The sequence below is a fragment of the Haemorhous mexicanus genome, chromosome 1, assembly GCF_027477595.1.
Source record: "Haemorhous mexicanus isolate bHaeMex1 chromosome 1, bHaeMex1.pri, whole genome shotgun sequence".
Classification (NCBI taxonomy): domain Eukaryota; kingdom Metazoa; phylum Chordata; class Aves; order Passeriformes; family Fringillidae; genus Haemorhous; species Haemorhous mexicanus.
In genome coordinates this window covers 84,035,808-84,061,796 of record NC_082341.1, presented here as the reverse complement: position 1 = coordinate 84,061,796, position 25,989 = coordinate 84,035,808, and the positions used below count along the sequence as shown (strand labels likewise).

The following is a 25,989-nucleotide window of genomic DNA, read 5'->3' as shown; positions in this document are numbered from 1 at the left end:
TGTCTCATGCACTAAACTGATGTGACATTCTCTTTGTGCCAGTAACATTTTATTACTATGAAATGGGGTTTTTTTGCTATATAGGTTTAAACCTTGCAAACTTGTTTGACTACTAAAGTTAACAGAGAAGATAGAAGTAATGTCATCTCATCTGGACATGTTTATAGTCTCTCTTAGATGCCCAATTGAGTCATGGAATTAGAAGAACACAATAACAGAATAAACAGCAGAAAACAACTGGCTTCACACTTGAGAAAGATGGTCTGATTTGAGGTTACTGAAGTCTCTGACAAAGGGCAGCCAGCACATGAGCTAGAAGAGAGCACATTATTCCTGCTAGAAGAGAGCACATTATTTACACCACATCACTGCATACAGAGTGATCTTTACCTTTTTTGCAGGAGTTTAAATTTCATTCTAAAGCAATTGGCATTGGTCCTTAGGTACAGTCATAGCTACTGTGTACACATAAGATATTTGAAAACTCTGTAAGGGGAGGAATGTCAGCACCAGCACTACTTGAAACTTATTTTCAATCTGGAATTTTACCTTTGAAATGAGTATCTTTTAATGCAGATGTAGATGAAAGATCTAGGCCCTTTTGTTTCTTCAATAGTAAGGCTTTGCCTGTGAATGAAGATTAAAACAGGGATGTTTAGGCAAGGAAAACCTAAAAAGCACTTTGGCACCTGCAGCAGGGTCCATGAAAGAAGGTCCATGAAAGAGGCTCATCAATTCTAAAAGTCATTCTGATGAGTCTCTAGCAGAGGCACTACAACAGCAAATCCATCACCACTTAGTTAAGTACCATGTTCAGACTTCAGGAATTGTTATAAGTATACTGATTTCAGTAACAAAAATTCTTCTTCTTACTGAGCTTCTTGAGTTACGTGTTTACATTAGTTACATGATTGAAGCCAGCTGAAGAATCTCCTAACTTGGTGAAAGCCACATTCTTTATGTCTGCTTTGCCAAAAAAATTCTCTTTTAATAAATTTTTAAATGCAGCAATTCTGCCCTTTAATGTGTTTGCCCATGATGAGCTTGTAAGTTAATTTCAAATACCCAAGTGTGCTTCCTTGTGTACAAACAATTTTTCCTATGATTATTAAAAAGCAGGAAAGCAGAGAGCATCCAGATTGTTTTCAATTGTCTGTACATGTATTACCTGAGAGCTGATACCTGTGATGTGCTAGTACTGGAATATGGGTTCAGATCAGAGCTCCTGTTGTGTGAGACAGTTTTTGGATGGTAGAATCTCACTTGGAGATTGAGACTTGGCCGATGTAGAACACAGCATTTGGAAATTCTTCCTCTAGTTCAGTGCCCTGAGTATTGTCCTTAAAATGACATTCGGGTTTGATTCTTCCCAAAACTTGTGGCTCTTTAAATTTTTCCTGAGAAAAAGTAAAACTTTGATGGGAGGGACTGAAAACATCTTAACTTAAAGTAGCATATAACCCAGTGATTGTGTTTTCTTGAGTGAGGAAAGCAGCACAGGAAGTGCCAGGACTGAACTCTGCTTAAAGGCATATTTGTATTTACTGTTAAATATTCACTGGTTTAAGGTATTTACTATTGTTAGATATTTATCTATTATAATTACCTATTATTAGAAGACATTTAGAATAGAGACTCGACAGGGTAAAGGCTTTGTCAAGCCTCTGTGGAGGGGAAATGATGCCTTAAGTTTTAGCTTTCATATTTTTCAGATTCTGCATCACTTTAATGTGTGACTCTGAACTTCGTACAGCACGTTAGCAAGTTCTCAGTTTAGTTAGATAAAACAATCTTTTTCCAGCCTGAGAACCAAGGACATAGCCACAGCTTCGGGCATAAAAAGTGTAAACAGCAACAAATTGAGGAGAGCAATCTGGGAGGATGAGACTTCATAGCCTGAAGCTGCAATTGGATAGTTAACCCCAATATATAAATGGACCAAAACTTATATAAGTGTGAAAAGTCGTGACCGGTTGTCCATCTTGGGTAGAGCCATGGCCATGCACCTGTACTGCCCAGGGTGCAGCCTTTGCAGGCCTTCTAATAAATATCTACTTTATTCCTTCTTAACTCTGTCCAGCCTCTGCTCCAGATCAGCCTCTCTAGGCATCACACTGACATGTTCTTTCCTTTGGATGACACAGCTGAAGTGAACCACATGGCCATTTTAACATGGCCTGCTGTAAAGGATAATTAACGCTGCAAATATCGTGAAATTAAAAACGTGATGCTGACTTTAGTTTTTGCTGTTATTTCTTTATTCAGGATTCCAGATTCTGTCCAGTCACTTGCATGAGGTAGAAATTGAGTAGGGTTTTCACCTGGATGCATTTTGTATGATTCAAAATTCTTGGCTTAGATTTACAGGTGCCACCATGAAATTCAAAATCTTGGTGTTACAGTACTTGTTTTAGAAGTACTTTGGCCCTTTTTGTCAACATTAGTAGCATTAATAAGTATGTAAAGTAAAAGCTTGTGTCTGTGCAGCAAAATCCCCCTTCTCCTAGCTTAGGTAAGTGTAATTTTTGTCAGCAAGTTCTTTGGGTTTGAACTTCAATGTCTTCTACAACTCTGAATGAAAACAAACATGTAAAAAAAAGTGAATTTTCTTTCTCTCGATTGCGTTCTTTGAAGCATCGGTATTGGTAAAATATCGAGTTGTATTTGAATGCAAAATGAAAAGAGCAACAATAGAACTATAGAAAATCTGATTCACTGGCTTTCTGTAAATAAGAAGTTTTCAGTGAAGATGTTCCAACCTCAACTAGCATGTGAAGGAGAAGTGTGACAGCTCTTGAAACACTGTCTTTCATCTAGAACATAGCTGTCACAATTAGTTCTCGCACCAGTTCCTTGATCCCACTCAGAAAGACAGCATTCATCCTATTAAATGCTGAAGTAGGTTTTTGTGTGTGGAAAGACAACACAGGATACATTTTTAATGTCCTGAATATTCAAAATACATTATTACTCATTATCCTGCTGTGCTGTCATATCAGATTTAACATGTTCAGATGAAAAGGTAATACATTAGTCACCTCTGATACTACAAATACCTATTATTTCTAGTCAGAAAATGATAAACACTGAACCATATTCTGCAAGCTCCACTTAGAATAAACATTGTGATACTCTCTAATGCTACTGAGATCGGAAGCTTTATCCAACTTGCATGCTTTCAACAGCTGATTCTTTCTTTAATCTCATTCTCCATTTTATTCAGAAAATTGCAAAGGAGACATAACATTTGCAATAAAAAATGTATGATGGAATCAGCAAAATAAACCTGCCTAAATCTGGTTTTAGGAGTGGTTTTAATGATTACCCCCACCCCTCCCCTTCTGCTTCCAGGGATTCCCCAGATTTTCAGCCGTACTGAAATGCTACAGTAGGACTACATATGGGCTGGATCTGGACTGCTCAAAAGTGAAATGAAGTTCAGCAGATTTATTATTCATACAGAGAATTACTATTCAACAGTGTATTTTTTCATGTTTTCCAAGGAAAGCTATTCACTGGCTTAAAAAGTTTTAGGGTTTTGTCACAAGTTTTCCTTTCAGGACTCTCACTGGATTAATAAATAAGGTGGGAAGGGCAGGTGTGCCAAATAAACAGGGGTCTTCCCCCTCCAGAATTCAGAGCTGTGCATTAAACAGACTGATAAGAAATGCGTCACTCTGTTGTGCTTCTGTTTGACAAGTGGAAGGAACTACCTAGAACTTAATTTTAAAAGTTGTACTCTTAACATAACTCACATTGTTCTTCTGGCTAGAGCCATCAGTGTCTTGCCATTTTAGGAATAGCAATGGAAATAATGGAATCTCTTTATTGACTAATCACATTGTCTGAATGATATATTGTTTCCTGAAATTTATGTTGTTTTCCAGACTTTTCTAAGTGATAAAGTTGGTATTTTTTTTCCCTTAATGATAGCAGGAAAACATTTTTGTGAAGAAGTGTAGCAAATCAGTCCAGTAAGTTCTTCCTTGCTAAAACATATTAGCAATGTCAGGTGTTATTGTTCAAAAATCTTGTAAGCAAAGAAAAATTGGATTTATTGCAAGGCATTTTAGTACGGAAGTTACATAACCCTGTACCTGTTTTCCAGGCACTATGAGAACAAAGGAAGTTCTCAGCAATACATGCTGTTCTCAGCATGGGCATTGCTAAGTAGTCTCAGCAATTCTATACTGTAATTTTTTTCAATTATTACTTTCAAATACGAAGAAAGTTCAAATTTAACAATTGGAAGCATTGATGTTAAAGTAGAAAAGTTTGAAAAGTCACCATCATTTGATGCCAACATTCTTGTATTTAGATACTGGAGTTCAGCAGAGATTTTTCTGTGCAAAAGTTAATTTTATCCTCAGAATTAAAATAACAGAAGTTGTTCATAGGAGTAGAGAAAACTCAATTTACGTTGCATAGCACTACTAAAACATGAAAGCACCTTTTTTGCAACATTGTTTTGCGTTTTTTACTGTGCTGTGATTTTTAAAGTTTTGAAATTCAAAATTGCTAGAGCTTGTTGGGTCCAGTGGAGGTCAGGAGCTGGGAAGTGCTCCTTCCTGATCCACTGAAGGAAAACTGGATGGAATTCAAAATCCAGGGAGGGGATCCTCTTGTCCCACTCTCACTGAAGTCCAAGGTGCAACCTCTCATGGGGCTGGGCATGTGTTCCTAGGAAAATGGGCATATGCCATACACAGAGGACCAATCACAGAGATCCACAAACAGAACAGCTCTATTACAGCACCCATGTAAACATGATCTACACTGATGGTCTAGATCCTTCTTTCTGGAGGATCAGGTCTCATGGGATATACATTTCCTGACTGTCATCATCCACAGGCACACTTTCACTCATGGGTCTGGCATGTGGAATTTTGGTCAATACAATATCCATACCCAGGCCCTGCCCCCTTTACAAAGTGACTAGCTCAACCCTTGGGTCTTTCCAAATGTAGATCTCCTACTTGCCAACCAGTTCTGTTTGAATTTTCTTTGTGGTTACACACACACACACTCCCCCACACACGCTGTTGGTCTCTTCAGGGACTGGTCTGAGACAGCTCAGCTCCTGACACCCTCAGTTGCTCACCTACATGATCTCTCTCCAGTGGCACCCATCCTGTGCCCCTTGCCATCTTGTCCTGTATGAACTTTGCTGCCATTCACACACATGCAGGCTCAGAATACGGACTGCACTTACATAAAGGATGGTTAGAGATAGAATTTTAACTATCTGCAAAAGACTCATTTAGAAAAGCTTTCACCTGCATCCATTTCCGTTCATCCCTTCTCATCACCATCTATCTGTATTTGTACATCTCTGATCCACATTTACGCCTTCCTTTCTTCTCCTGTGTCCCATCCCCTAAATTCCATCTCAGTTTTCCCTTAAGATAAACCATCGTGTTTTACACAAATCCAAGTTTCTGCCCACTAGCAAAATTACTATCCTGTGCTAGCCTGCTAGCCTTTTAGGCAGGCAGGGCATCCTAGAAAGGAAGATTTTTCATTGAAGCTTCTTGGTAGGTTTCCCATCAGAAATCATGACTGCAGCAACCTCTTTCAGTCATCTTAGAAGCTGCAAATTCAGTGGCTTCTGTTGATGATGTTACTCATCAACTGTCATTGGCCTTTTGATCATCACCATTTGTGTTTGATTTGATCAGCCTGTCATCAGGTAGCATAAACCCTGTAAAATTCATGATACATTATTTCTTGTTTAGATTATATAATTTATTTCCATCATTAGCTTATTTTCTTGGAGTTTCTAATCCTAAAGGCTTTCCTTGAACAGTATGTAATGTAATGTAATGTAATGTAATTCAGAAAGAACACAGTGTACAGCTTTACATATATATATATATATATATATATATATATATATATATATATATATGTAACTTCTTAGCTATTTTATATTCCTAGTACTTTCTCAGTGTACTTGTCTGGTTTTCTGTGTCTAATGTAATTTAAACTTATCCAGCTGCTTTTGAATTTCCAAGCAAATAACAGAACAATGTAGGTTAAGTTGTAGTAAAGCTCCAGGTGAGCTATTATACAGGTAAAGAGTAATTAGGGCATGATTTCATGACTGTTTTAATTTGCCATAAATCCATGCTCCCTGACTAATTGGGTTTTAGGCAGACTAGACAGATAACTGAATGATTCATTCTCACACAGATCCATTCCCTGCATCCATCGGAACACTTCCCTCCTGTAGCAACAGCAGCAATCAATGCTTTGTGCTTTTTACTATATTGAAGTGGGAGGGATGACAAAACTTTTGTGAAATCTATGTGTAGTTTCAAATTATCTTGAAATTTGCTGTGTACTTAGGGCTGAAGAACAAGGTTGGCGAGTTCAAAAAGGCTTTTGAGCAGGAATTTTTTGTTCAAAAATTCACGTCCTTTGAGTTTATGTTTTTGGGTAGGTTTTTAGTAAGGGAGAGGAGTAATGTTTATATAAAAGCTGCCTGGTTTTTTTCCCTTTTTTTTGTCCATCGTTAAGATTCCAGTGATTGTTTTGACCTTCCTGGAACTGAATTCAGAATCTGTCCAACTGAGTATGCAAAACTCCCTGTCATAAAAGGAAACAATATATATTAAAAAAACCAAAAAACCTCTGTACATACAATGCATTTGTCCAAATAATGTATAATTAGGAGCAAAATACTTATGTGAAGTATGATAAAGATTGTCATGCAAAATGCACCCTATGTGTAGGACAGTGGTGTAATTTAGCATGATGTGCTACAGCTATTGAACCTGAACAAATAGATCAGTGCTGTAAATTAAGTCCTATGTTTGGTAGTTTTTCATGCTTGAGTTCCCATTTTTGAGACTTCCTGAGCTTGTATCTCTGCTGATGGCTGGGGCAAGGGTGAAAACAATATGCAAAGCCATCTCGGATAATATTAAGTAAATAGAACACACACGTTGAAAAAAACCAATTATTTTTGTGGGATTGTCATGTTCCTTAAATTTTCTTTGCCTTTTTTACAGGGTTTTCCATAAAACTGAATTTGACATTTGGAAAGGGCACAAGATGCTTCTAGGCAACCTTATCTCCTCATTGCTAAAGTTTTGGGAAAATTACTGTTTATTGGATGTGTCACAAATCGTTGTTTACTCTCTGTGAGCCTCTTGTGCCTCTCGGCACTGTGCATGTATGAATGGAGACTTTGCAACGTCTTCTTAGAAGCAGATTAAACGAGTCAGAGTTTTTTATTGTTAATTTTTGCCGCTATATAAGAAAATTTTTCTGTTCACTTTTTGTGTCAAATTTTACATCCAGTTTTTTATGAAATGCTTATTTGCCTTCTAGATAGATTTAGGGAAGGTTGATTTGCTCTGCTGAGTGATTTTCCATTTAAAATTAATTATCAAATAAGACTCCAAAAAGATGAAAGAAAAGCCTGGAAGCTTTCCTGTTCTGTGGGCTGCCAGGGATACATCTAGCCTTTATTCTGTGTCAAAGACTTTGCAGAGTCTTCATTATTTACATTTTGAAGTTTCCAGAGGCTACTAAACATGACTCTTTCAATTCAGACAAGGCAGGTTAGTTCAGTTTCAAGGGTTTTGATGATGTTAAAGGTAATGACACTGTTGTCAGCTCTGTATTTTGCTATTATTAGTAATATGTATTGAATGTTTAGTAAGGTAGTTGCAAATTATAATTATTTAAGTGCTATTATGGCAGATATTTTAAATAAATTTTTCTTTATGTTCATGTTTAATCATGATCTGTCATTCTCGTGAGACTGTAATAGTTAAATAGTTCTGTGCAATGTTGTAAGATTATTACTGCCCTCAGTCTTGAGATCTTAATTCTACCCTTATTTGTACTAATTAAATATACTAAAGATTTTTTTTTTTCTCTTTTCCACACTGTTTGTACTTAGCAATGTAGCAAGAAAGCATCAGCTTCGTTGTTGTGGATCCTGAAATCATCTGGAATAATTGCAAACCGTCCTTGGCCAAGGATCACTCTTACATTGACAACCACTGCTATAATATTAACCATGGCTGTATTCAACATGGTAAGGGAAAAAAGGGTATTTTTTTTCTGTTTTTTTGTCCATTTAAGGTTTGTTGTTGTTGTTGTTATTCAGTATTTGTTTAGATGTAAAATTTATGGCCTGTTGCTATGCCAGGAACCTGCATGATAATTGCCAGAGACAGGAATGTAAAGCAGAGCAAAAGAGAACATACTGAGTAATGGAGACCTCTGCAAACAGGATGCTCAACAAGACCTCAGACGCTGGATAAATTTGTTAAAGGAAAATATTATTTATAATGAACAGAAAACAATGAAATCTCAGGTTTGAATTGCACAAGTCCCTTAGTCATCTGTGCATTGCTTACAAAAGCAGCATTGCTGAAAGAATTAAGTATCTCCTCACGGGATTTGTGGAAGACTTTGTGTGAAACAAACTAAGCTTTATTCAGTTTTGTGATGCTCCTCTGCTGACCCCAAAAATGATCCTAATGTATACATTATTGGTTTCACATGCTTGTCTTTTTTTAAAATAAGAAAATAAATTCAAAGTTATGTCAAAACTTCAAAAGTACTGACCTACAAATTCATTAGGGTTTATGTTTACTTAAATGATTTCAACCTGTGCTTTTCTCTCCTAACAGAGAAAATCTATGTCATTTTATTATTCCTTTGCAACTATAGAGTAAATTATAGAGTAAATCTGTCACTAGTTTGCCTAAAGCACGAATCTTAATGATCTCATTTAGTCTGAAGGGTCTGTTGTCTAATGGGATGAGCAGTACATGGGATCAAAAGTTTTCCTTTGTTTTGTCCTGTTGGCTAAGGCGGATTCTGTTTGTAACCCGTGAAAGGGTTCCAGTTCAGTTCTGCATCTGCAAAGTGGGAACTCTAACATTTATTTAGGCAATGTTTTCATCACAACATCAATGCATGAATATTCACATTTCAAGTGAGTGAGGTTCACATTTCAGTGCTTTTGAAATTGCAACCCTAATGCTTGCTTGGGTTGCTGGTACGTTTGTTACTTAGGATTTATAAAGGACTTAGAGATTGATAATACCTACACTGTTTTATTTTGTTTTCCCACATTTCAGGGGACCCTTAATGAATCACTTGTTACACTAAGAACTAAACTTGTACAAATGATGTAATGTGGGCTTTTAAACATGAACATTTGAAATCGCTGGTAGAGTGTTCTCTCCATTTTATTGTTACATTTTTCTAGTCTTGTTAATGTTGGTTTTCTGTTCTTTCTTTTTTCTGCTTTTTTTGAAGGAGAGAAGAGAAATACAAAACCAATTCCATTTCCAAAATCTAAAATTCACCTAAGTGAATTTAGTGTGTAAAGCTGGGAGAGGAGAAATTCAAAGCAGCAGTGGCTGAAAATAATATGAAACTGAATATAAATTGACTTTTCATCAGTGAAAGCAGTTAGCAAGGAAAAGCTGTTGATTCTCTGTTAGCTGAAAATTCTTTTTGAATTATAACCTTTAGCCATGCAAAAGTTATACAACAGGAAAAACCTCAGAGATTTAGTAACTTGTAAAATGAAGATCAGGCTAGATTTTCTCTTCTTTTAAAACTCTGTGAATATATCAGAAGAAAAGAAAGAACCTGCTTGGGTTTAAATTATATGTTGAGTTAGACTTCATGCATATGGTTATTTATTAAGTAAAAAAATGTAAAAGGAGATTTGGTCAGCAACTGTTTTTCACTTAGACTAAAGTTCTTCCAGTGCTTACAGCCCACTTCAAACTTGGCCTTCAAGTAGTAAAAAGACATTCTAGCAAAAAAAAAGGAGTTGTTCCGTACATAATTTTTAGAAAAAGGTTTTCATTTTATTGGCTCGTGTTTTAGTAATACATAATAGGCTGTATTTTAAGGTCTTGGTGCCTTATAAACAATGTTACAGAGTTACAAATACTCATGTTCCATGATATTAATGAGATGATAATTTTAAGTACAATTCCCACCTTGAAATTAAACCTTAATAGTTTGACTAGCAAAAATGACTTTAAATGTGATTGTGAATTTTGCATTAGCAAACTGTGGGAGAGACTCTGAAGTATCATTATTATATCTCCAAGCAACATGTACTTAATAGCAGAGTCCGTTAACAGCATTTACTTCCATGAACCATTTCAGTAGCAAAAGGCAAAATGTACCCATTAAGATTTAATGGAGATAAAGAGTGTCTCACCATGCCACACCTCATAATTCATCATTAAGACCAAAATGCCAAGTAAAACTCAGTCTTCATGGTCAAGGGAGACTGGAGAAGAGTGGGGGTGCAATTTTATTTGAAATTAGCTGTTTCAGCTGATGTCTAAATCTCTTGTTCAGGTTTGAGACATGTAGTCCTGATCAGCAGAGGGAAGTTAAAAATATGCTAATGTCACACAAGCATCAAATAGTTCTGAGCTGGAGGGAGAGGGTAAGCATTAGATCTGGTGCTAGACAGACAGTAAGACATCTATCAGTGGCTGAGGAAAGCTGGTTTTGTCAAGCTCATCTACCTTAAACGGATCAGGAGAAAGTATCCTGCATGGAGCAATACAGGAGGCCCAGAGAGACAGTAGGACTGCATGATTGTGAAGGGTTAATACTTGAAAACTGAATGAATGACTACATACAGTACATCAAATGATTGTGCCTTATCATCCTCTGGGATTCATTAGATCTCAAGGAACAGCATGTGATAAAAGAGTCCTGCAACAGCTCTTGGTTTCAGTGACTTCTGCATCAAATATATGAATGGTTCTTGGCACAAGCAACAAGATCTCAAGCTTTTACTGTCCCCCTAACTCTTAATTACTCTAACTACCAGCTTTAACATTTGGGATCATAGAATCCTTGAACAGTTTGGATTGAAAAGAATCTTAAAAAGTCATGTAGTTCACCCCCCCTCTCCCCACCCCACCATGGGCAGGGACATCTTTAACTGAATCAGATTGCTCAGAGTCCTGCCTAACCTGACTTTGAGTGTTTCCAGGAATAGGACATCCACCACCTCCCTGGGAAACCTGTTCTAGTGCCTCACCTCTCTCATGATATGTTTCCTTATATCTAGTCTGAATCTACCCTGTTTTAGTTTAAAACCATTACCCCTTGTCCTGTCACAATAGACCCTGCTACAAAGTTTGCCCCAATCTTTCTTAGGCCCTTCAGGTACTGGAAGGTGCTCTGAGGTCTCCCTGGAGACTCCTCCAGGCTCCTCAACCCCAGATCTCTCAGCCTGTCAACATAGGAGAGGTGCTCCAGCCCTCTGATAATCTTTGTGGCCCTTCTCTAGATGTTGCTTGTTTTCCTGTCTTGTCATCCAGTGAATTTTAGCAACTCAAAGTACACGTGTTTAGGAATGTGAATACTGAGAGAAGTTTGAGTATTTTTGCTCCATTGGTTATTGTACATCTGTGAGCCCAAACTGCCTTAAATGATACAAGTATTGGCCCCCTCTAAGTCGTGAATGATCCTGTGTTCAAATAATGACAAATAATTAATCAAACCTGCTTTCATTCTCATAGTGGAAAGTTGGTTTCTTTAATAGCTCTTCCTTTTAGTGTGCTGACCCTTGGCGAACTTGTATTTTTAATTGTTAAGCTCTTTGGCAGATGCAGTTTAATTACACATCCCAGAGTGCCTGGCACACTGAAGACCTTGTTTTGGAGGGTGCCTGATGCATTTCTTTCAAGAAGAATAAACAGACACTGTCTAGAGGTTGACCTGGCCAGGGAGTTGGAAGGAGAAAGCACAGCTGAAGAAATGTCATTTAAGTGGTACTTGCAGGGCCTAGTCACAAACCTATTCCAGTATTTAAGGAACTTAAATCAGTATCAGTCAAGGTACAGAGATTAGCAGAGACGCACTAGCAGGCGAGACACTGCTCTGAAATCATGTTTACAGCAGTTCTGGTTTCTTTCAAGGGTGTGGGAAGAGACAGAGTCATGCTGTCACTGCCTTTATAAGTGAGCATCTCTCCATATCGCTGTCAAATACAAAAATCATGCTGTCTGAGTCTGTAAAGGGCCAGCAGGCTCCTCATCTTTCCTGTTGGTGGGAGCTTTGAACAAGGCAGTGACTTGCCACTACATATTGCCTCTTCAGGGGGCTAGGAATTGAGTACATGGTTGCACAAAGACGGACATGCATTTTCACTTGGCACACAAACTTTCATAGAAAATAAGTTACTGAACAACTTTAATTTGATCCATTTATGCCACAAGACACCAAATAACACAGATGCATGAGCACTTTGATGTTAAGAAGCCTTTTACCAACTCAGAGGAAAAATGCTCTAAAATTTCTGCTAAATGCATTCCAGTACTCTCTGGATTTTCATTATCCTTTTACAACTTACCAATATCTCAGCATCACCTTTATTTGGTAAAAAATGCATAATAGTCTTGGTAGGAACTTAGCATTCCAGGCTGTCCTTAAACCTCTCCTTTTGAGCTTGGGAAGAGGGGGAATGATACTAGAATTTGTGATTTTTCACACTATTCTTGGGGCATTCTTGTGAGTATATGGGAATAAAACTGAATTGCCATTTTTCAAAGGAAGCTGTGAAATGCATTCTACACCCAAGTACTTTCATACCTCAGTGAGAAAGATGGCTTCTTTTTTAATGAGAGCTAAACTAGTGTATTATGTTGTTGTTTTCAGACAGCAAAAGGGATGCAATAATTTGCTTATCCCATGTTTTGGGGGGAAGGTCTATTGCCACATGGCTCCCATTGAAAGCAGTTATTTTCATTATGTGAGGCAGAAAACTCACAGCTGAGGATTGCAGGTCATGTGAACACAAGAAAAGAAAACACTGTCAGAATATATGAGGTTAAAATAAGAACGTAATGGTAGCATGCTCAGACGTTCCCTGGCAAACATTGGTATTCATAAAAAATACTGCTTTCATTTGAGTCATTTGTGTGGGTGTGACTGCTTAGTAGGACTGAACCTACTTTTACAAAAAATACTATGTTGAAGAACAATATGTATCTTCAAAGCATGATAGCAGATGTAGGTAACTGATGAGAGACAAGAAAGACAAGTGCAAACACATCATTCAGAAATAAGTGTTGCTTGGCTCTTGGCAGGTGACAACACTTCAATATCCTTTTTTTTCCTACTTTTTTAATTTATTAATATATGCATAGATATACCATATGTCATACAGTTCTGTGTATGCAGGTAACATAGGTCTGAAATGCTTTGTGCAAGGTTCAAAACCCAAATAAAAATGCTATAATATGAATTAACATATACAAATATGCATGCCATATGTGTTTCTATAATATAATTGTGTTTGAGTTCTTCATGTTATATAATTTTTGCTGTGGGGACATGCAAAAAGTGGGATTCTGAAACTAAATATTTCATGTTTACAGAAAAAGTATATGCACTGTTAGTGGGATGTGGTTCTCTTGGCAAATGCCCTTAAAAGAAGTAATTAAATAGCTGGAGGCAGGGAGGGAGAGTAAATCCTCAAAGCTGTCTGAAGGGCTTTTGTCCAAAGTTGTTCCTGTTAAAAGAGGCAGGCAAGCATCAGCTGGCTTAAAAAGTAACCAAGCAACTTCAGAAAATGCTTAAGAAGGAAATAGTGTGAAAGAAGTATAAAAGAAACAGAATCACAGAGTGGATCAGGTTGGAAAGGACCACAGTGGTCATCTGGTCCAACCTCCCTGCTCAAGCAGAGTCATCCTAGAGCACATGGCACAAGATTGTGTCCAGACAGTTCTTGAGCATCTCCAGTGAGGGAGACTCCACAGCATCTCTGGGCAATGTGGAAATGTGTAACAGGAGCAGAGAGCTATGAGTGGAAACAGATGACTGTCAAAAAACTATTTTGACACTGTAATAAGTCACCTCTCTGGCATCACACCTCTGCTTCAGCCAGCAAGAGCAGCCTGCCTGTCAGATACTGTGAGCTGCCTGCCATGCAAATGGGCAGGCAACAGCAAGGGCTGGGACAAGAGGACAGGCAGGGACCACTGCTCAGGTTTGTCCCTGCACACAAACCTGCAGGGCTCTCTCTCCAGCATGTGCATTGACAGCTTGCAGGGAGGTGCACAGGTGCTCATAGAGTACCTGCATCTCCTTTCAGCAGCATGTGCCAGTAGGGGAACCTGCATTGCCAGAAGCAGGAGTGTGTGCATTTCACCCCCACATCCTGTAAGAGGCAGATGTGCATGTAACTCTCTTCATGTGCACGTCATTAGAGCTCTTTGGGATCAGTCATAGAAGGATGTTTCAAAATCTGTAGGTGTTTTGTAGGGTCTGTTTTCATGGTTTATCTGTTATATTTCTGATACTGATCCTCGTCTGTAGCAGCGTGGGGTATTTCCCTGAGGGGATAAGATTCGGAGGATTCCACACTCATCCTGACTTTGTAGTTCACTGATGGCAGGTTAATTATATGCAGTTTCACAAACACAGTTAAGTTGGCAAAGCAAGGGAGCCCAAAAGTGCAACTTCATAAACACACGTGAGTGCCAGCTTGGTGTTGGTAGTAGGTGGCCTATTGATAACCTTTGCAAACCCACAATCTTGGACTTCTGTTGAAGGAGAGTTAAGAGAGAAAATGGCTTCAGACTCTTCTCTGCAGAGCTATAAAACATATCAAAGGGCACTCAACACAGGTGGTGGCATGGGAGGTTGGATAGTCTTCAGAAAGATAAAAGAAGTCACCGTGCATGTACAGTGCTGACTGCTGCCGAGGGGGATTGTGGTTCTCTGTCCTTGGACGTTTCCAAGACCTGGCTGTGCAGAACTGTGACTGAATGACTGACCAGATCTAACATTAGTAAATCAATAAACCATTTTGACCCACATTTAGTTGCTCTGAGTGAAGCAGTTCAGGTTTTCTCTGTAACTGTAAAGACAGAAATGGAGAAAAAATTTAGAGGTGGGTTACTCAGTGACTACCTGCAGGGAACAGCCTGTGAGAGGGAGGTGACCTCTGGAGGTCTACTCTGGTCAACCACATGTGGCAAATGTGGATTTTCATACTTAGTGTGTAAGAGGGATTATGAAATTTGCTAATCAGTTAAGGTGACAGTCAGTGTCTGTGAGGTAAGGCTTGGGATTTTAGAAAGGAAAAAGTCAGGTATGGATTTGAGAAAATAACTAGGATGAAATTTATTAGTAAAAAGCTCAAGATTATGGTTGGTTTGACAGATTAGTGACAAGAAATTCTGATACATGTTGGAAGCTCATCACATGGATAGGCAATGAGTTCAGGAATTTAATTAATTAGGTGGGTTTAATGTCAACTCAGCTCAATCACAATAACCATCCATGTGACTGCTTTTAACTCATGGTAAGTATGAACTGCATTTACCTAGGTGAGTCCCAGTGAAGGAAGGCCACCTCACATTTGCTGAGCATGGTGTTAATAGCTGGGGTGATATCAATGTACAGAATGTGTTAAGCTGTCTGAGCCCCAGCTGCATGAGGTACAGTGAGCTACTAAGGTTTTGTTGCTGTGAGCAAAGGACCATTGTTCTAGATATCTAAATTCAGTTTTTATATTCAATTTATTCAACACATCTAAATACCTCAAAGGCAGGTGTCAAGAGGTTGGTATCAGGCTCTTTTCAGTGGTGTCCAGCAACAGGATGAGGAGCAATGGCCATAAACTAAAACACAAGTTCCACCTCAACATGAAGAAGAACTTCTTTACATTGAGGGTGGAAAAGGCTGCCCAGAGAGGTCGTGGAGTCTTCCTGTGTGGAGTAATTCAAGACCCACCTGGACACACTCATGTGTAACCTGATCTAGGTGACTGTGCCATGGCAGGAGTTTGGACTGGAGGTCTCCAGAGGTCCTTTCCAACCCTAAAAGATCTGTGACTCTAGGATGTATGATAATATATTTTCTGCAGAATATGTATTAGTGCTATTGCATGACTCACTGATAAAATCTGGGAAGTGTGTTGGCAGTTTTGGTCATCCAGAAGGTTGAATGGAAAGAAATATGTATAGAGGGTGACTACTAGACTAACCAGAGGAATGAAGAGCTTGTTTTCAGGGAGGAAACAAGATTGATTACCACAATGAAGCCTGAGATGAAAGTAATATTAGGACTTTAAATACTAGGGAGAGGAAGAAGCTATGTGAAAACTGAAGGATGAGATTATGACAAGAAGAAAATCAAGCAAACTGGCCATGAACAGTGATTAAATGCAGAAACAGCTTAAATGTTGAGATTCAAACTACTGGAATAAATGTAGTCACCAAAATCTAAATTGTTAAGAAAGCACCAGATCATTGCATCAAGGGGGTCTGTATGATGATGGTTTCCTGTGTGATTACTGGCTGAATTTGATGCCTCAAGAGATAACTGGATCCACTATTCTGTTTCAATTAAATTAGTCCCGATATTAATGTCAGCATTATGATGTTATTGTATCTGTGTAAACCAACTTGTAAAGACTTCTTATTCTTTCTTTAATTCTCCCTTTGTTTAAATAGCACATTCAGTTGAGGTAAATCCAGGAATTATTCGTATTGAGTTTATTTCTTTATTGTCTCTTGGGTGTGTGAACTTCTGATATATGAAAGTAATACAACAAAGAGCCTTTTGTCTTTTATTCAAGTAGAAAGTGTCAGATGAAAGTTAGCACAGTTGTTTTTGTTTGAGAATGCAGGAATCATGGTATGTCATCTTCCTTTTCCTATTTCAAATTAAAATACAAAAGATAGTGAAATACCAAAGTTAAATGGTTAAATGTAAGGCTTTCTCTGCTTCCCCCCTTTCTGTTCTCTATTTTGACCTTAAACAGCTGTCATGCTAATGGATTATATGTTGATTTTTTTTTTTTCTAGTTTTTCCTGGATAGTGCTGTGATAGCCTTTCCCTCAGTTCTTAATTCATCAAATGCAAGTTTTCCTAATTCAAGTAATCAGACACGGTGGTGTATACAAAATAACTGTTTTTTCCTACCGGTAAGTTCATTTCACATTTCTTTGTTTACAACAATTATGCTAAATTGACTGTTACCAGATCTGCTTGAAGTTAAACACCCACCCATTTTTGAGACTGCAGTAAAAGCTTGGGTTTTTTTTATTTTAGTCAGTTGCAACTGCATTTGAAGTAAGTGGGAAGCTAAATGAGATTAGTACTTCTGAAAATAGAGGTTTTAATGAATGTCAGGTTAAAAAAGCAGGAAACAGCATAATAACAAGGAATCTTAATTCACCCATGCTAACACATTACAGAATATCAAGATAACACACAGCATCTGTAAAACAGACTGTGCACCGAAAGCCAGGTTATTCTGCAGGCAGGTTTCCCATGGTGGGAATATTTTCAGGTGGCTGACCTGAAAATATTCACCGTTTCCATCAAATGTGAAATTGTCACACTTCTGTCATTGCATATTTTGGGAAAGCTGGTGTGAGAGGGGTGGAAATAAAACTCTCATGTGCCACTATATAAACTGCTTAGGAGACCTGAACTGAACTGAAGGAGAGTGTGAACAAAAGCACAACGGCACATGCAGGAGGAGGGGGAAGGACATATGTGCAAAAAAGTGGGACCTGTGTCCTGGAGAGCAGTGATTCCTAAAGGATTACAAAAGACCTGCAGTTGAAAATGTCAAGCCAAATATTGTGTCAAAATAGGTCAGCTGGGTTTGGGTGAATAAGCTGGTGGCAGCAGGAGGAAAAGGGAGTTTATTTCATCTCCACGGTGAAATAATGAGACCATTACCAAAATGGTGTGTCCTGATTTCACGATTTATAGCTTTTAAAGTATGAAAACAAATTCTTTTGTCTATGAAAATTTGCCTTTGATAGATTGGCATAAAAAATTATGTTAAAATTTCACTTCTGACATTAATAAATGAAAAATTATAGTTAGCTAAAGATTTTAAACCTTTAAAGCATCTCTCAAATAAGCATCGTTTTCATCCCCAGAAACTGCAAATATTTTAGCTGGAAAAAGCTTTAAATTCCTTTTGAGTTACTACTTTTAATTTTTTTCTTTAATCTAGGAATAAAATTTCTCCTTTCACTCTATAACATATTGAATACTTAGGCTGACAAATGTTTGTTTCCTTAAATTAAAAATTTGTTATTTTGAATCTGTGTGTTAGTCTTAAGCTTTGTTCATGTCAATAAACTTAATGTGATTTATGATAGTAAACCTGACATCTATTGGCTGTGTCATCTAAAATGAGTACATAAGAGCTTTGGGAATTACTTTAGCTCCAATTGATTTAAGTTCATTTTGAAGCAAAGTAATTTATTTGCCTCCTTCTCTACCCTCAAAATAACTTTTTTGATTAGTTTAAGTTACTTTTTAAAAAGACTTAGTAAAGATTCCTCAGTAAATTATAGTGACATTTTTGTGTTTCGTTTAGGTTAGGTTTGCTATGATGCTTCTGTAGTTTCTGTGTAATAGAGAAGTTGATGTGTATATCTGCTCCTGGGACAAAATACAGTCCTGTATCAGTGCTGCCACCTCCACATGTTAAATAAATAGAAGTTATAATACTGGCATCTAAAAGATGCAGTTTTGGAATATTTTTTATTTGACTAGGAAATGTTTTACAAAATTACTTTGTCCTCTAGTAATTTTTTCTCTATAGACATAAGGGAGTAGAATTCCTTCTTACTTCAGTGAAGATCTTTATACCCACAGAACTTCAGGTCTTAAATTTTAAGAGAAGAGACCAAATGCAGTGAGCTGTATCCTAAGTGTGCACTACCCTGGTGCAAGACACCAGACCTGTGATCCCAGTAAGAAAGACACTCAGATTCTGTAAAGTGTTGGTTAAAATACCTTTATTAGCTAGCACAAGAAAGAAAAAGAGAACAGATGGACTTATGCCCCTTCAGATGCTGAGAATCCTGATTCATACAGCATGAGGTGCAGATTTTGTCTGTGGAGAGGTTACCCAGGATTTTCCTCTTTTGAGCTGTTGGAGTACTTTCTTAAAAGAGAACATTTACATTCACTGCTTCAGCTGTCAGACAAAAGGGCCTCCAAGAGAACTTGCTGTTGCACTGTTGGTGAAAGCCAAGGCTGCAGAGGTGGCATCATGCTGGTGCCAGGTGGGAGCTGCCTGCAGGCTCCTGGGTTGTGGCGAGTTGGCTGAGCTGGCTGAGGTTATCCTGGGGCTGGGGGATGCCCTAAGCAGACCAGGGGCCTGCACCTGCTCAGCTTCACTGCTTTATGGATTGCCAGACTCTCCAGATCTGCTTGTTGCTTACTGAAACACTGCACTGCAATGCAAGGTCTGCATTCTAAAATGTGTGGCTGTGCCACTCTTCTCTAATTCATCCACCCCTGTCTGAAATTTTCAATCTATTCTATGTACTCATATGGAACACTGTCAGAGACTGTTCCACTTGAAAATTTCTGGGTCTTTGTCAAACAGTATTCAGTTGTGGGTTCAAGACTGCCTCTCCTTGTTTCTTTTTGGAAAACTGATTTCAACACTAGCACTCCTTACTGACTCAAAAAAAAGGATGCTGCTATTTTTATGTAACCATGAATTTGGACTGTGACCTCCTCTGAAATGCAGCTATCAGAGAAGTTCTATGTTTTGGTGATTCTGAACAATAGTTCTGTCGATTTCTTATTTCAACCAGATCTTTGAGCAAATTACAGTAGCAGCAAAGATTGAGATGGCAGATAAATTCTGTCTGATGGGTGCTGTGAAAATTATCCTTCTTAGTGATCCTCCAGAATTAGTATACAGTGATTCAGGGTCTGTCAAAAGTGCTGCCATCAACAAGTCAACAGTAGTCTTAAAATAGCATGACTAGAAATAGAATGCTTTGTAGTTTAAGAAAAGAAACCTCCTTGCAAGGTGCAGGACTGTAATTTTCAGGAAGCATTTCTGGCAAAGGGGTTGCATATTAAAGACTAAGATAATGATTCTAGAGATGATTCCTGTTTTAGCATTAATTTTGATGCCGTAATCAGTTTCCAGGAAGTATTAGAAGAAAATGTTTTTCCAGGAATTTAACTTCAACTATACATATTTTTGTTGATATGTATGACATAGGAAACAAAAGGCTTTTTTTTTTTTTTAGCGACTGAATGTGTTCTTATACGGTTATTATTCCACAGGATTTGAGAGAAGGATCTTTAATATTTATATTATGCATAGGCCCTGTTAATAGCTTTGTTTTTTTCCTATCCTAGCTGTTTATAAAATTGCATATCTCTGAGATTCATGACTGTGTACTGCATCAGTTTATACCAGCTGCAAATATAGGCAGTGAAATTGTTGCTTCAGGCCTTTAGACATTTTACCTTGACCCAAATGCTAGCAAGACATACAGGGTAATCCTGGGACTCAAGCATGAATGAAAATTTTACAGTGGAACAGGAGTAAATCTTATGTCAGTCTGCTGGCAACAGACTCCTGCATTAGATTTCAACACCAGTAGTGGTATCCCACAAATGTAGATGAGTAAATCAGAAGTGTCAAAGGGTGAAAATTAAGGAGCATAAATTTATTTTTATTGGCTGTCTATAAACCACAATGTCCCAGATTGTGATATATTGCACACTTCAGTGGTCAATCAATGATTTGTTTTTTAAAGTAGCCCAAGCATTTTATTATGCATGATTTCCTACTCAAGAGCCAAATTCTAAATATTTTCCATTTGATTTCTCTTTGCCAGTATTTTATATACAGCTGCATATTAGGGCTCATTTCCTGTTCTGTTTTCCTGAGGATAAATTATGAGTTGAAAATGGTAATAATGTTGATTGCATTGGTGGGCTACAATGTTATCCTTCTGCACACTCATGGGCCCATGCTGGATGACTACAGCAAATTTATGTATGCAATGGCACCTCTTAGAAGGTAGGTGGCTAACTCCAGTCTTTCTGAAGTTCAATACTACCATTGGTAGCTCTTATGTCATGGAACACACGAGTTTGGCTGTGTAATCTGAGTCACAATGTAAAATCATTGTCATGCTGCAGCTAATATTTGATTTAATGTCACACCTCAGAGCATTAGAATAAAAGAAGTCTGGACAAGGCATTTAAATCACACACTATAGGAAACAGAGTATGGTTTAATTTGCATTTTTGTCACAAAGGACACTACAAGAAATCATCACCAGGTTTGTTAAGGCCTCAGGCTGCACATCATTAAGGCTTCTAGGGCATATTTGCTACAAGCTGAAGAAAATCAGCTTCCCCAAAACTAGTATATAGTCTGAAATGCTTACAAATAAAGTCTTAGTGATTGAACAAATTAGTAGACCAACAGTATTGATATTTTTTTTATTTTGCTGTGCCTGTGCATTTGTATCTAAAGTTTTTAGTGAGACTGCTGAAATCTTTGTTACAGCTGATAATATGTAAGACCAAAATTATGACTCCAGTTTGTGTTATTGCTGTGTAAAATAATTTTTGGACAGCTGTAATTTCTACCTCATTTTTAAAACAAAGAGGTGATTCTCTTCTGTGTAGGCCAAGGGTAAGGCATATGCCACTCCAGAAAATCTGGATATTCAGATTGTAGTTTCAATATCATTTTTCCTGTGCTGTAACAATCATGGAAAAGGATTTCATTTGAAAATTTGGGGAGAAAAAAAAGTGTATGTTTTCTTTGCACTTAGATCTAAAGATGGAATGAACAAACCCAAGTCTTTGTTTCCATTTTATTAATGGAAAGAATATGTGTGTGATGGTATGGAGAACCAGGGGACAGGATAGATTGAGCTTGTGCTTCTGGCAGCTTTGATTTTGTCAGCCAAGCTCTGCGTCTCTTGGTATTTTCCTTCCTAAATCTCTTACTAAGGTTCTTGTTTCAGAGGCATCAGTAGGAGGGTTCTAGTGTGAACTGTTTTCCATTGCCTTTAGTGACTTCTGCCAAAGCAGAGTTTTTAATAAACTCTTTACAAGATCTAGTTTGTGCCTCCTCAGGAGAAAAGGTATTTTGGGAGATAGGTGCTTTTACTTTCTTTTTCTGCATATTCATTGGATATGCTCTCCACAATGGAAATAGTGTTATTGTATTAAAAATCTGTTTTTATTCTACTTGTATGGAATAAGCCACAAATTCTCTCCATTTGCAAGTAAAAAAGGACATTATTTTTCCTAAATCCTCATCTTATTATTGGACTTCAAAATGTAGGCACATTTGCAGAGAATATTGTAGAGGTAATTAAATCTACATAATATAATGCTATTTTATAAAATAAGACATTGAATCATATTTAAATGTTCTTAGTTTATGTACCAAAAGTAGTGCATATAAATTGTGGTCTTATTTTTGTGCTTGAAGTAATATTTGTTTAACTTTTGAGCAGCCTGCTTTACTTATGTTTTTATTTTATAGGCCAGGAATACTGAAGGACCTGAAGACAATGGGCTCAATTTCCTTGTTCATATTCTTCATCACATTACTGGTTTTGGGTAGACAGGTAAGACTTCTCTTCACCTGCACCAGTGGACAGAATGCCAGCTGCCACGTGCAGCCTGTCACCTTCTCAAAGAAACACCTTTGTCCTGTTTTTTCCCATACCCTTGCAAAGGAGTGTCAGGAGCATCTATAACATTATTTTCTTTCTTGCCTTCCAATACACCCTTAAAACTCACCAGTAACTATCACTGACATTATGCTGATAGTGTACTGTGACTATTGCTTCTCATTGTGACCAATCCTGGCTCCTAGCTTCCTGGCTTGTTCCCATCTGTCTGCATCCATCTGCTGTCTCCCTGGTTGCTTTATTGCAATCTATTTTCTTCACAGTTATTACAATTTGGTGCAGACACAGAAACAATACAGTGTGCACACAGAAGTGTACCACATGCTGAGGCCATGGTTGCACTAAAACTGTGACCCAACAGGAAACTACTCTTTTTATGACCCAGTTGTGCTTTTCCAGAACAAATGTGATGGCATTGGTCTTACCCTGTACTAAGCTGAGAGAAGATGCAAGGGCAGTTCTTTCTCTAAATCCTCAGGCTTTTACAGGATTCATGGCTAAAAGATGCAATTCCAGCCCATTGTGCCAGAACAATGCAGTGCACAAAACAGGGCTCTGAAACAGAAGAGGCAATCCATGTGTGATCTCATGAACAGCCTGAGCCTTCACAGACTGCAGCCTTGGGAAGGACTTTATCCCAGACTGTCCTTAAATCATTCATTTACATTACAACTCCTCAAAAGCTAATGACTGTCATTTAAGTTGTCATGCAGGCCCTGCAGGTTACTACACAAAACATTCTTATCTGGCAGTTTCTGCAGTATTTATTGTAGTGGGGAACATCCTTCTTGATTTAGAAATAACATTCTTCATGTGCCTTGTCAGCAGAGCACTTGGAGTTTGTTCATTTGATGGTGGTGACAGAGTGGGTCTAGAGCACAGCTACTTTCCTCAGAAAGAGGGACAAGTTCTTCATCCCATCAGTGGAGAATCTTTAGTCCCTGTCAACCCAAGTTTCAGATGGAGGCAAAGGGTGCAATACCAAGAATAAAGGAGAGAAGGAATATCATCTTCACTGGGAAAGGAAAGATTTCTTTGTGGGTTCAGTCACATCAACAAGGAAGTTTGTTCTGCACGCAGCTACAGGTGTTCACACCAACTAAGAAATTATTGTATAATGGAAAGTCTTCATTTTCAGAGCTGTAGGTCCAGGATCCTTGTCATGATAGCACTTATTTGCAACTCTTCAGTCTTCTGCCTTTGATTTTTCTAACTTATTCTCCCTTAAAGAAGAAGGAGAAAAAAGCTTCTGCATTTTCAAATGCTTTCAAGCAAAGTCTAAAATGGAAAATGTTATGAACTAATTTTAATACATACCTGGCATAAGACCTGCCTTTTAAAGTTACTGTTAGTGATATTGATTGGTAGCAAATGCTTGGAAAAAAAATAGGGGAGGAAATCAACCTGCACAGAGTGACCTATTCATGGACATAGACTTCCCACCTTCTCCCAGTTAGTATTTCTGTGGCCATGTTTAATAGCTATTGGCTGTTCTACTTTCTGTTTCACTGTCTCATCCTCTTTTAACCCATTTTATCTTCTTGGTGTTCCCAACACTGATAATGAATTTCACAGTTTGACAAAAATTCATGTGACAGTGTCTGTTTTTCTGTTTTTAAACTTCTCTTTTCTACTTTTTTTGAGTGGCACTTGGCTGTTGAGCCATCTTGGCAGTGTCAACAAAGTCAAATTCTTCCTTACCCTTCCTCCACAGAGGGTAATATGCAAGTAATTTCTCTGTTAGTTATTGCATTTTTTTGCAGATAATACGTACTTTTTCTTTCTTTTATATCTGATTATTTAAAAAATGCTAAAGATAATAGCACTGATGAAAAGGATGGCCTTTCTACTTCCCTTCAGCTGCCATTGGTGCTCCTCTTTCCCCAGGATGAGTAACCAAAACATTTATCCAAACAAAAGGTGGATGTTTTCCTGCAAGCCTAGTTCTGTGAATATGCTCACCGCTGGTCATGGAGATGCCTCTCAAAAGCAGAGGCAGGGGATCAGTGCCTCTGGTTCAGTGGGGATGAAGAGAGGAAGAGTTAGTATATCATTACATGGTTTATGAGCCTACTTAATTCCTTCAGCTGCACAGCTAGCATCACCTCTGGAAGAAGCAGACCTTCCCTCAGCTGCTTATTCTTATCCTTTTGTCTCCTCATTCATACTGGCCCAGCTCACTGTGTAGATGTATAGTGGATCAAAATAGGGAAATGGTCAGGATTAAAAATTAATCCTGCAGAAGTGGTTGGTTTTGAGGCAGATCTATTTTCAAGATTTATGGTGCGGCCACAGCAATGCTTGTGCCAGAAGAATGGGGATGAACAGAAAAAAGGGAGGTGGAAAAAGCAGAACTGTTTTTTTTTTTTTTTGATGGCCCTGCCAGCATAGGTGACAGCCGTTTCCTGACACTGAGATGAAGTGACTCATTTCACCCTGCATACAGATCCCGAGAGTTGCTTGATAATGGGCTGGCAACAGGCAGACAATGTGTTGAGAATGGTGATTCTTCCACCCTTCCCTGGAGAATCCAGATTGGTGTGGGCTTGACTGTGTAAGAAGCCTGCTCACTTTTAAACACGGTTGAACACTAAATCTCTCTTATGATCTGCTTTGAATCCAGTATTGACATAGCCTGTGAATTCCTTTCTCAACAGTACCTAAAATATTATGTGTCCCGTTCCTCTATAGGCCAGCTGTAAGGTTTTCCATGATTGATTATATTGTAGTTATCCACACTGAATTTCATTAGTAGTTTTACTGCTGAGATGCTTGTGGCAGCTTCCCAGAGCTGTAAAAACTGTTTCTTGTTGTCTCTGTTCTGTTTTTTAGAAAGCTTTTATTTTGTGAGGGAATTCTTGTCTTTTTGAATGAAGTAGTCTCTTCAAGAGCCTCTTCTGAAAGAATTCAATGAAAACTTATTTCAAATTTCACTGCTAGTCACATGACCATTTAGTTCTTTGTAGTAGATGTTTACAGAAAGTATGTCAACTCACCCAGTTGTATCAGCATTAGCCAGTATGTCTAAATAGCTTTTTTCCTTAGCATTTGCTGGGGTTTTTTTACAAAGTACCTTGCTCTGTTGTTCCTGCTTCTTTTCCAAAGACTTTCCTTGTATCCCTACCCTTTGTCAGTTCTCTAACACTCTGTCTGTCTTGACTGATCAGGATAAGTTTCGTATCATGCAAACAAACCAACACAAAAACCACCACCACCACAATTTAAAATAAGTTAATAAGCTAGTGCTGTTCTCTTTTTGAAATATGATATGCTGACTTTTTTAATTTTAAAGCAAATTGTAGAATACATTCTGATTTTTCTTTTCTGAACTCTGAGTTCTCTTTGCCCTTTTTTGGAGCGGCCTAAATTTAATTCAGTAAAGAGTAAGGTAGTAAATATGTATCTTTTTTATACTAGCTTTTAAAGAAGAAACATATTTTTGAAAACTTCACTTAGCTATCACCTTTTCTTTTCACTATAAAGTTACTGCAATCTATGGATATTTAATTTCAGCAGG

General features: G+C 37.9%; 1 protein-coding gene and 1 long non-coding RNA gene across 2 annotated transcripts in view; one reads left to right on the top strand and one right to left on the bottom strand.

The window, feature by feature from the left end:
- ADCY2 (adenylate cyclase 2) overlaps positions 1 to 25,989 on the top strand; it is a 205,016-nt gene that overhangs the window by 160,230 nt on the left and 18,797 nt on the right. The window contains exons 16-19 of the mRNA XM_059855000.1: positions 7,913 to 8,050; positions 16,833 to 16,952; positions 20,649 to 20,833; positions 22,322 to 22,406. Of these exons, the coding sequence (XP_059710983.1) occupies positions 7,913 to 8,050; positions 16,833 to 16,952; positions 20,649 to 20,833; positions 22,322 to 22,406 (528 nt within the window). The remainder of the gene's footprint in view (positions 1 to 7,912; positions 8,051 to 16,832; positions 16,953 to 20,648; positions 20,834 to 22,321; positions 22,407 to 25,989) is intronic.
- Positions 18,778 to 25,989, bottom strand: part of LOC132331574 (uncharacterized) — a 30,289-nt gene continuing 23,077 nt past the window's right edge. Inside the window, exon 3 of the long non-coding RNA XR_009487627.1 lies at positions 18,778 to 23,695. This is a non-coding gene — a long non-coding RNA (uncharacterized LOC132331574). The remainder of the gene's footprint in view (positions 23,696 to 25,989) is intronic.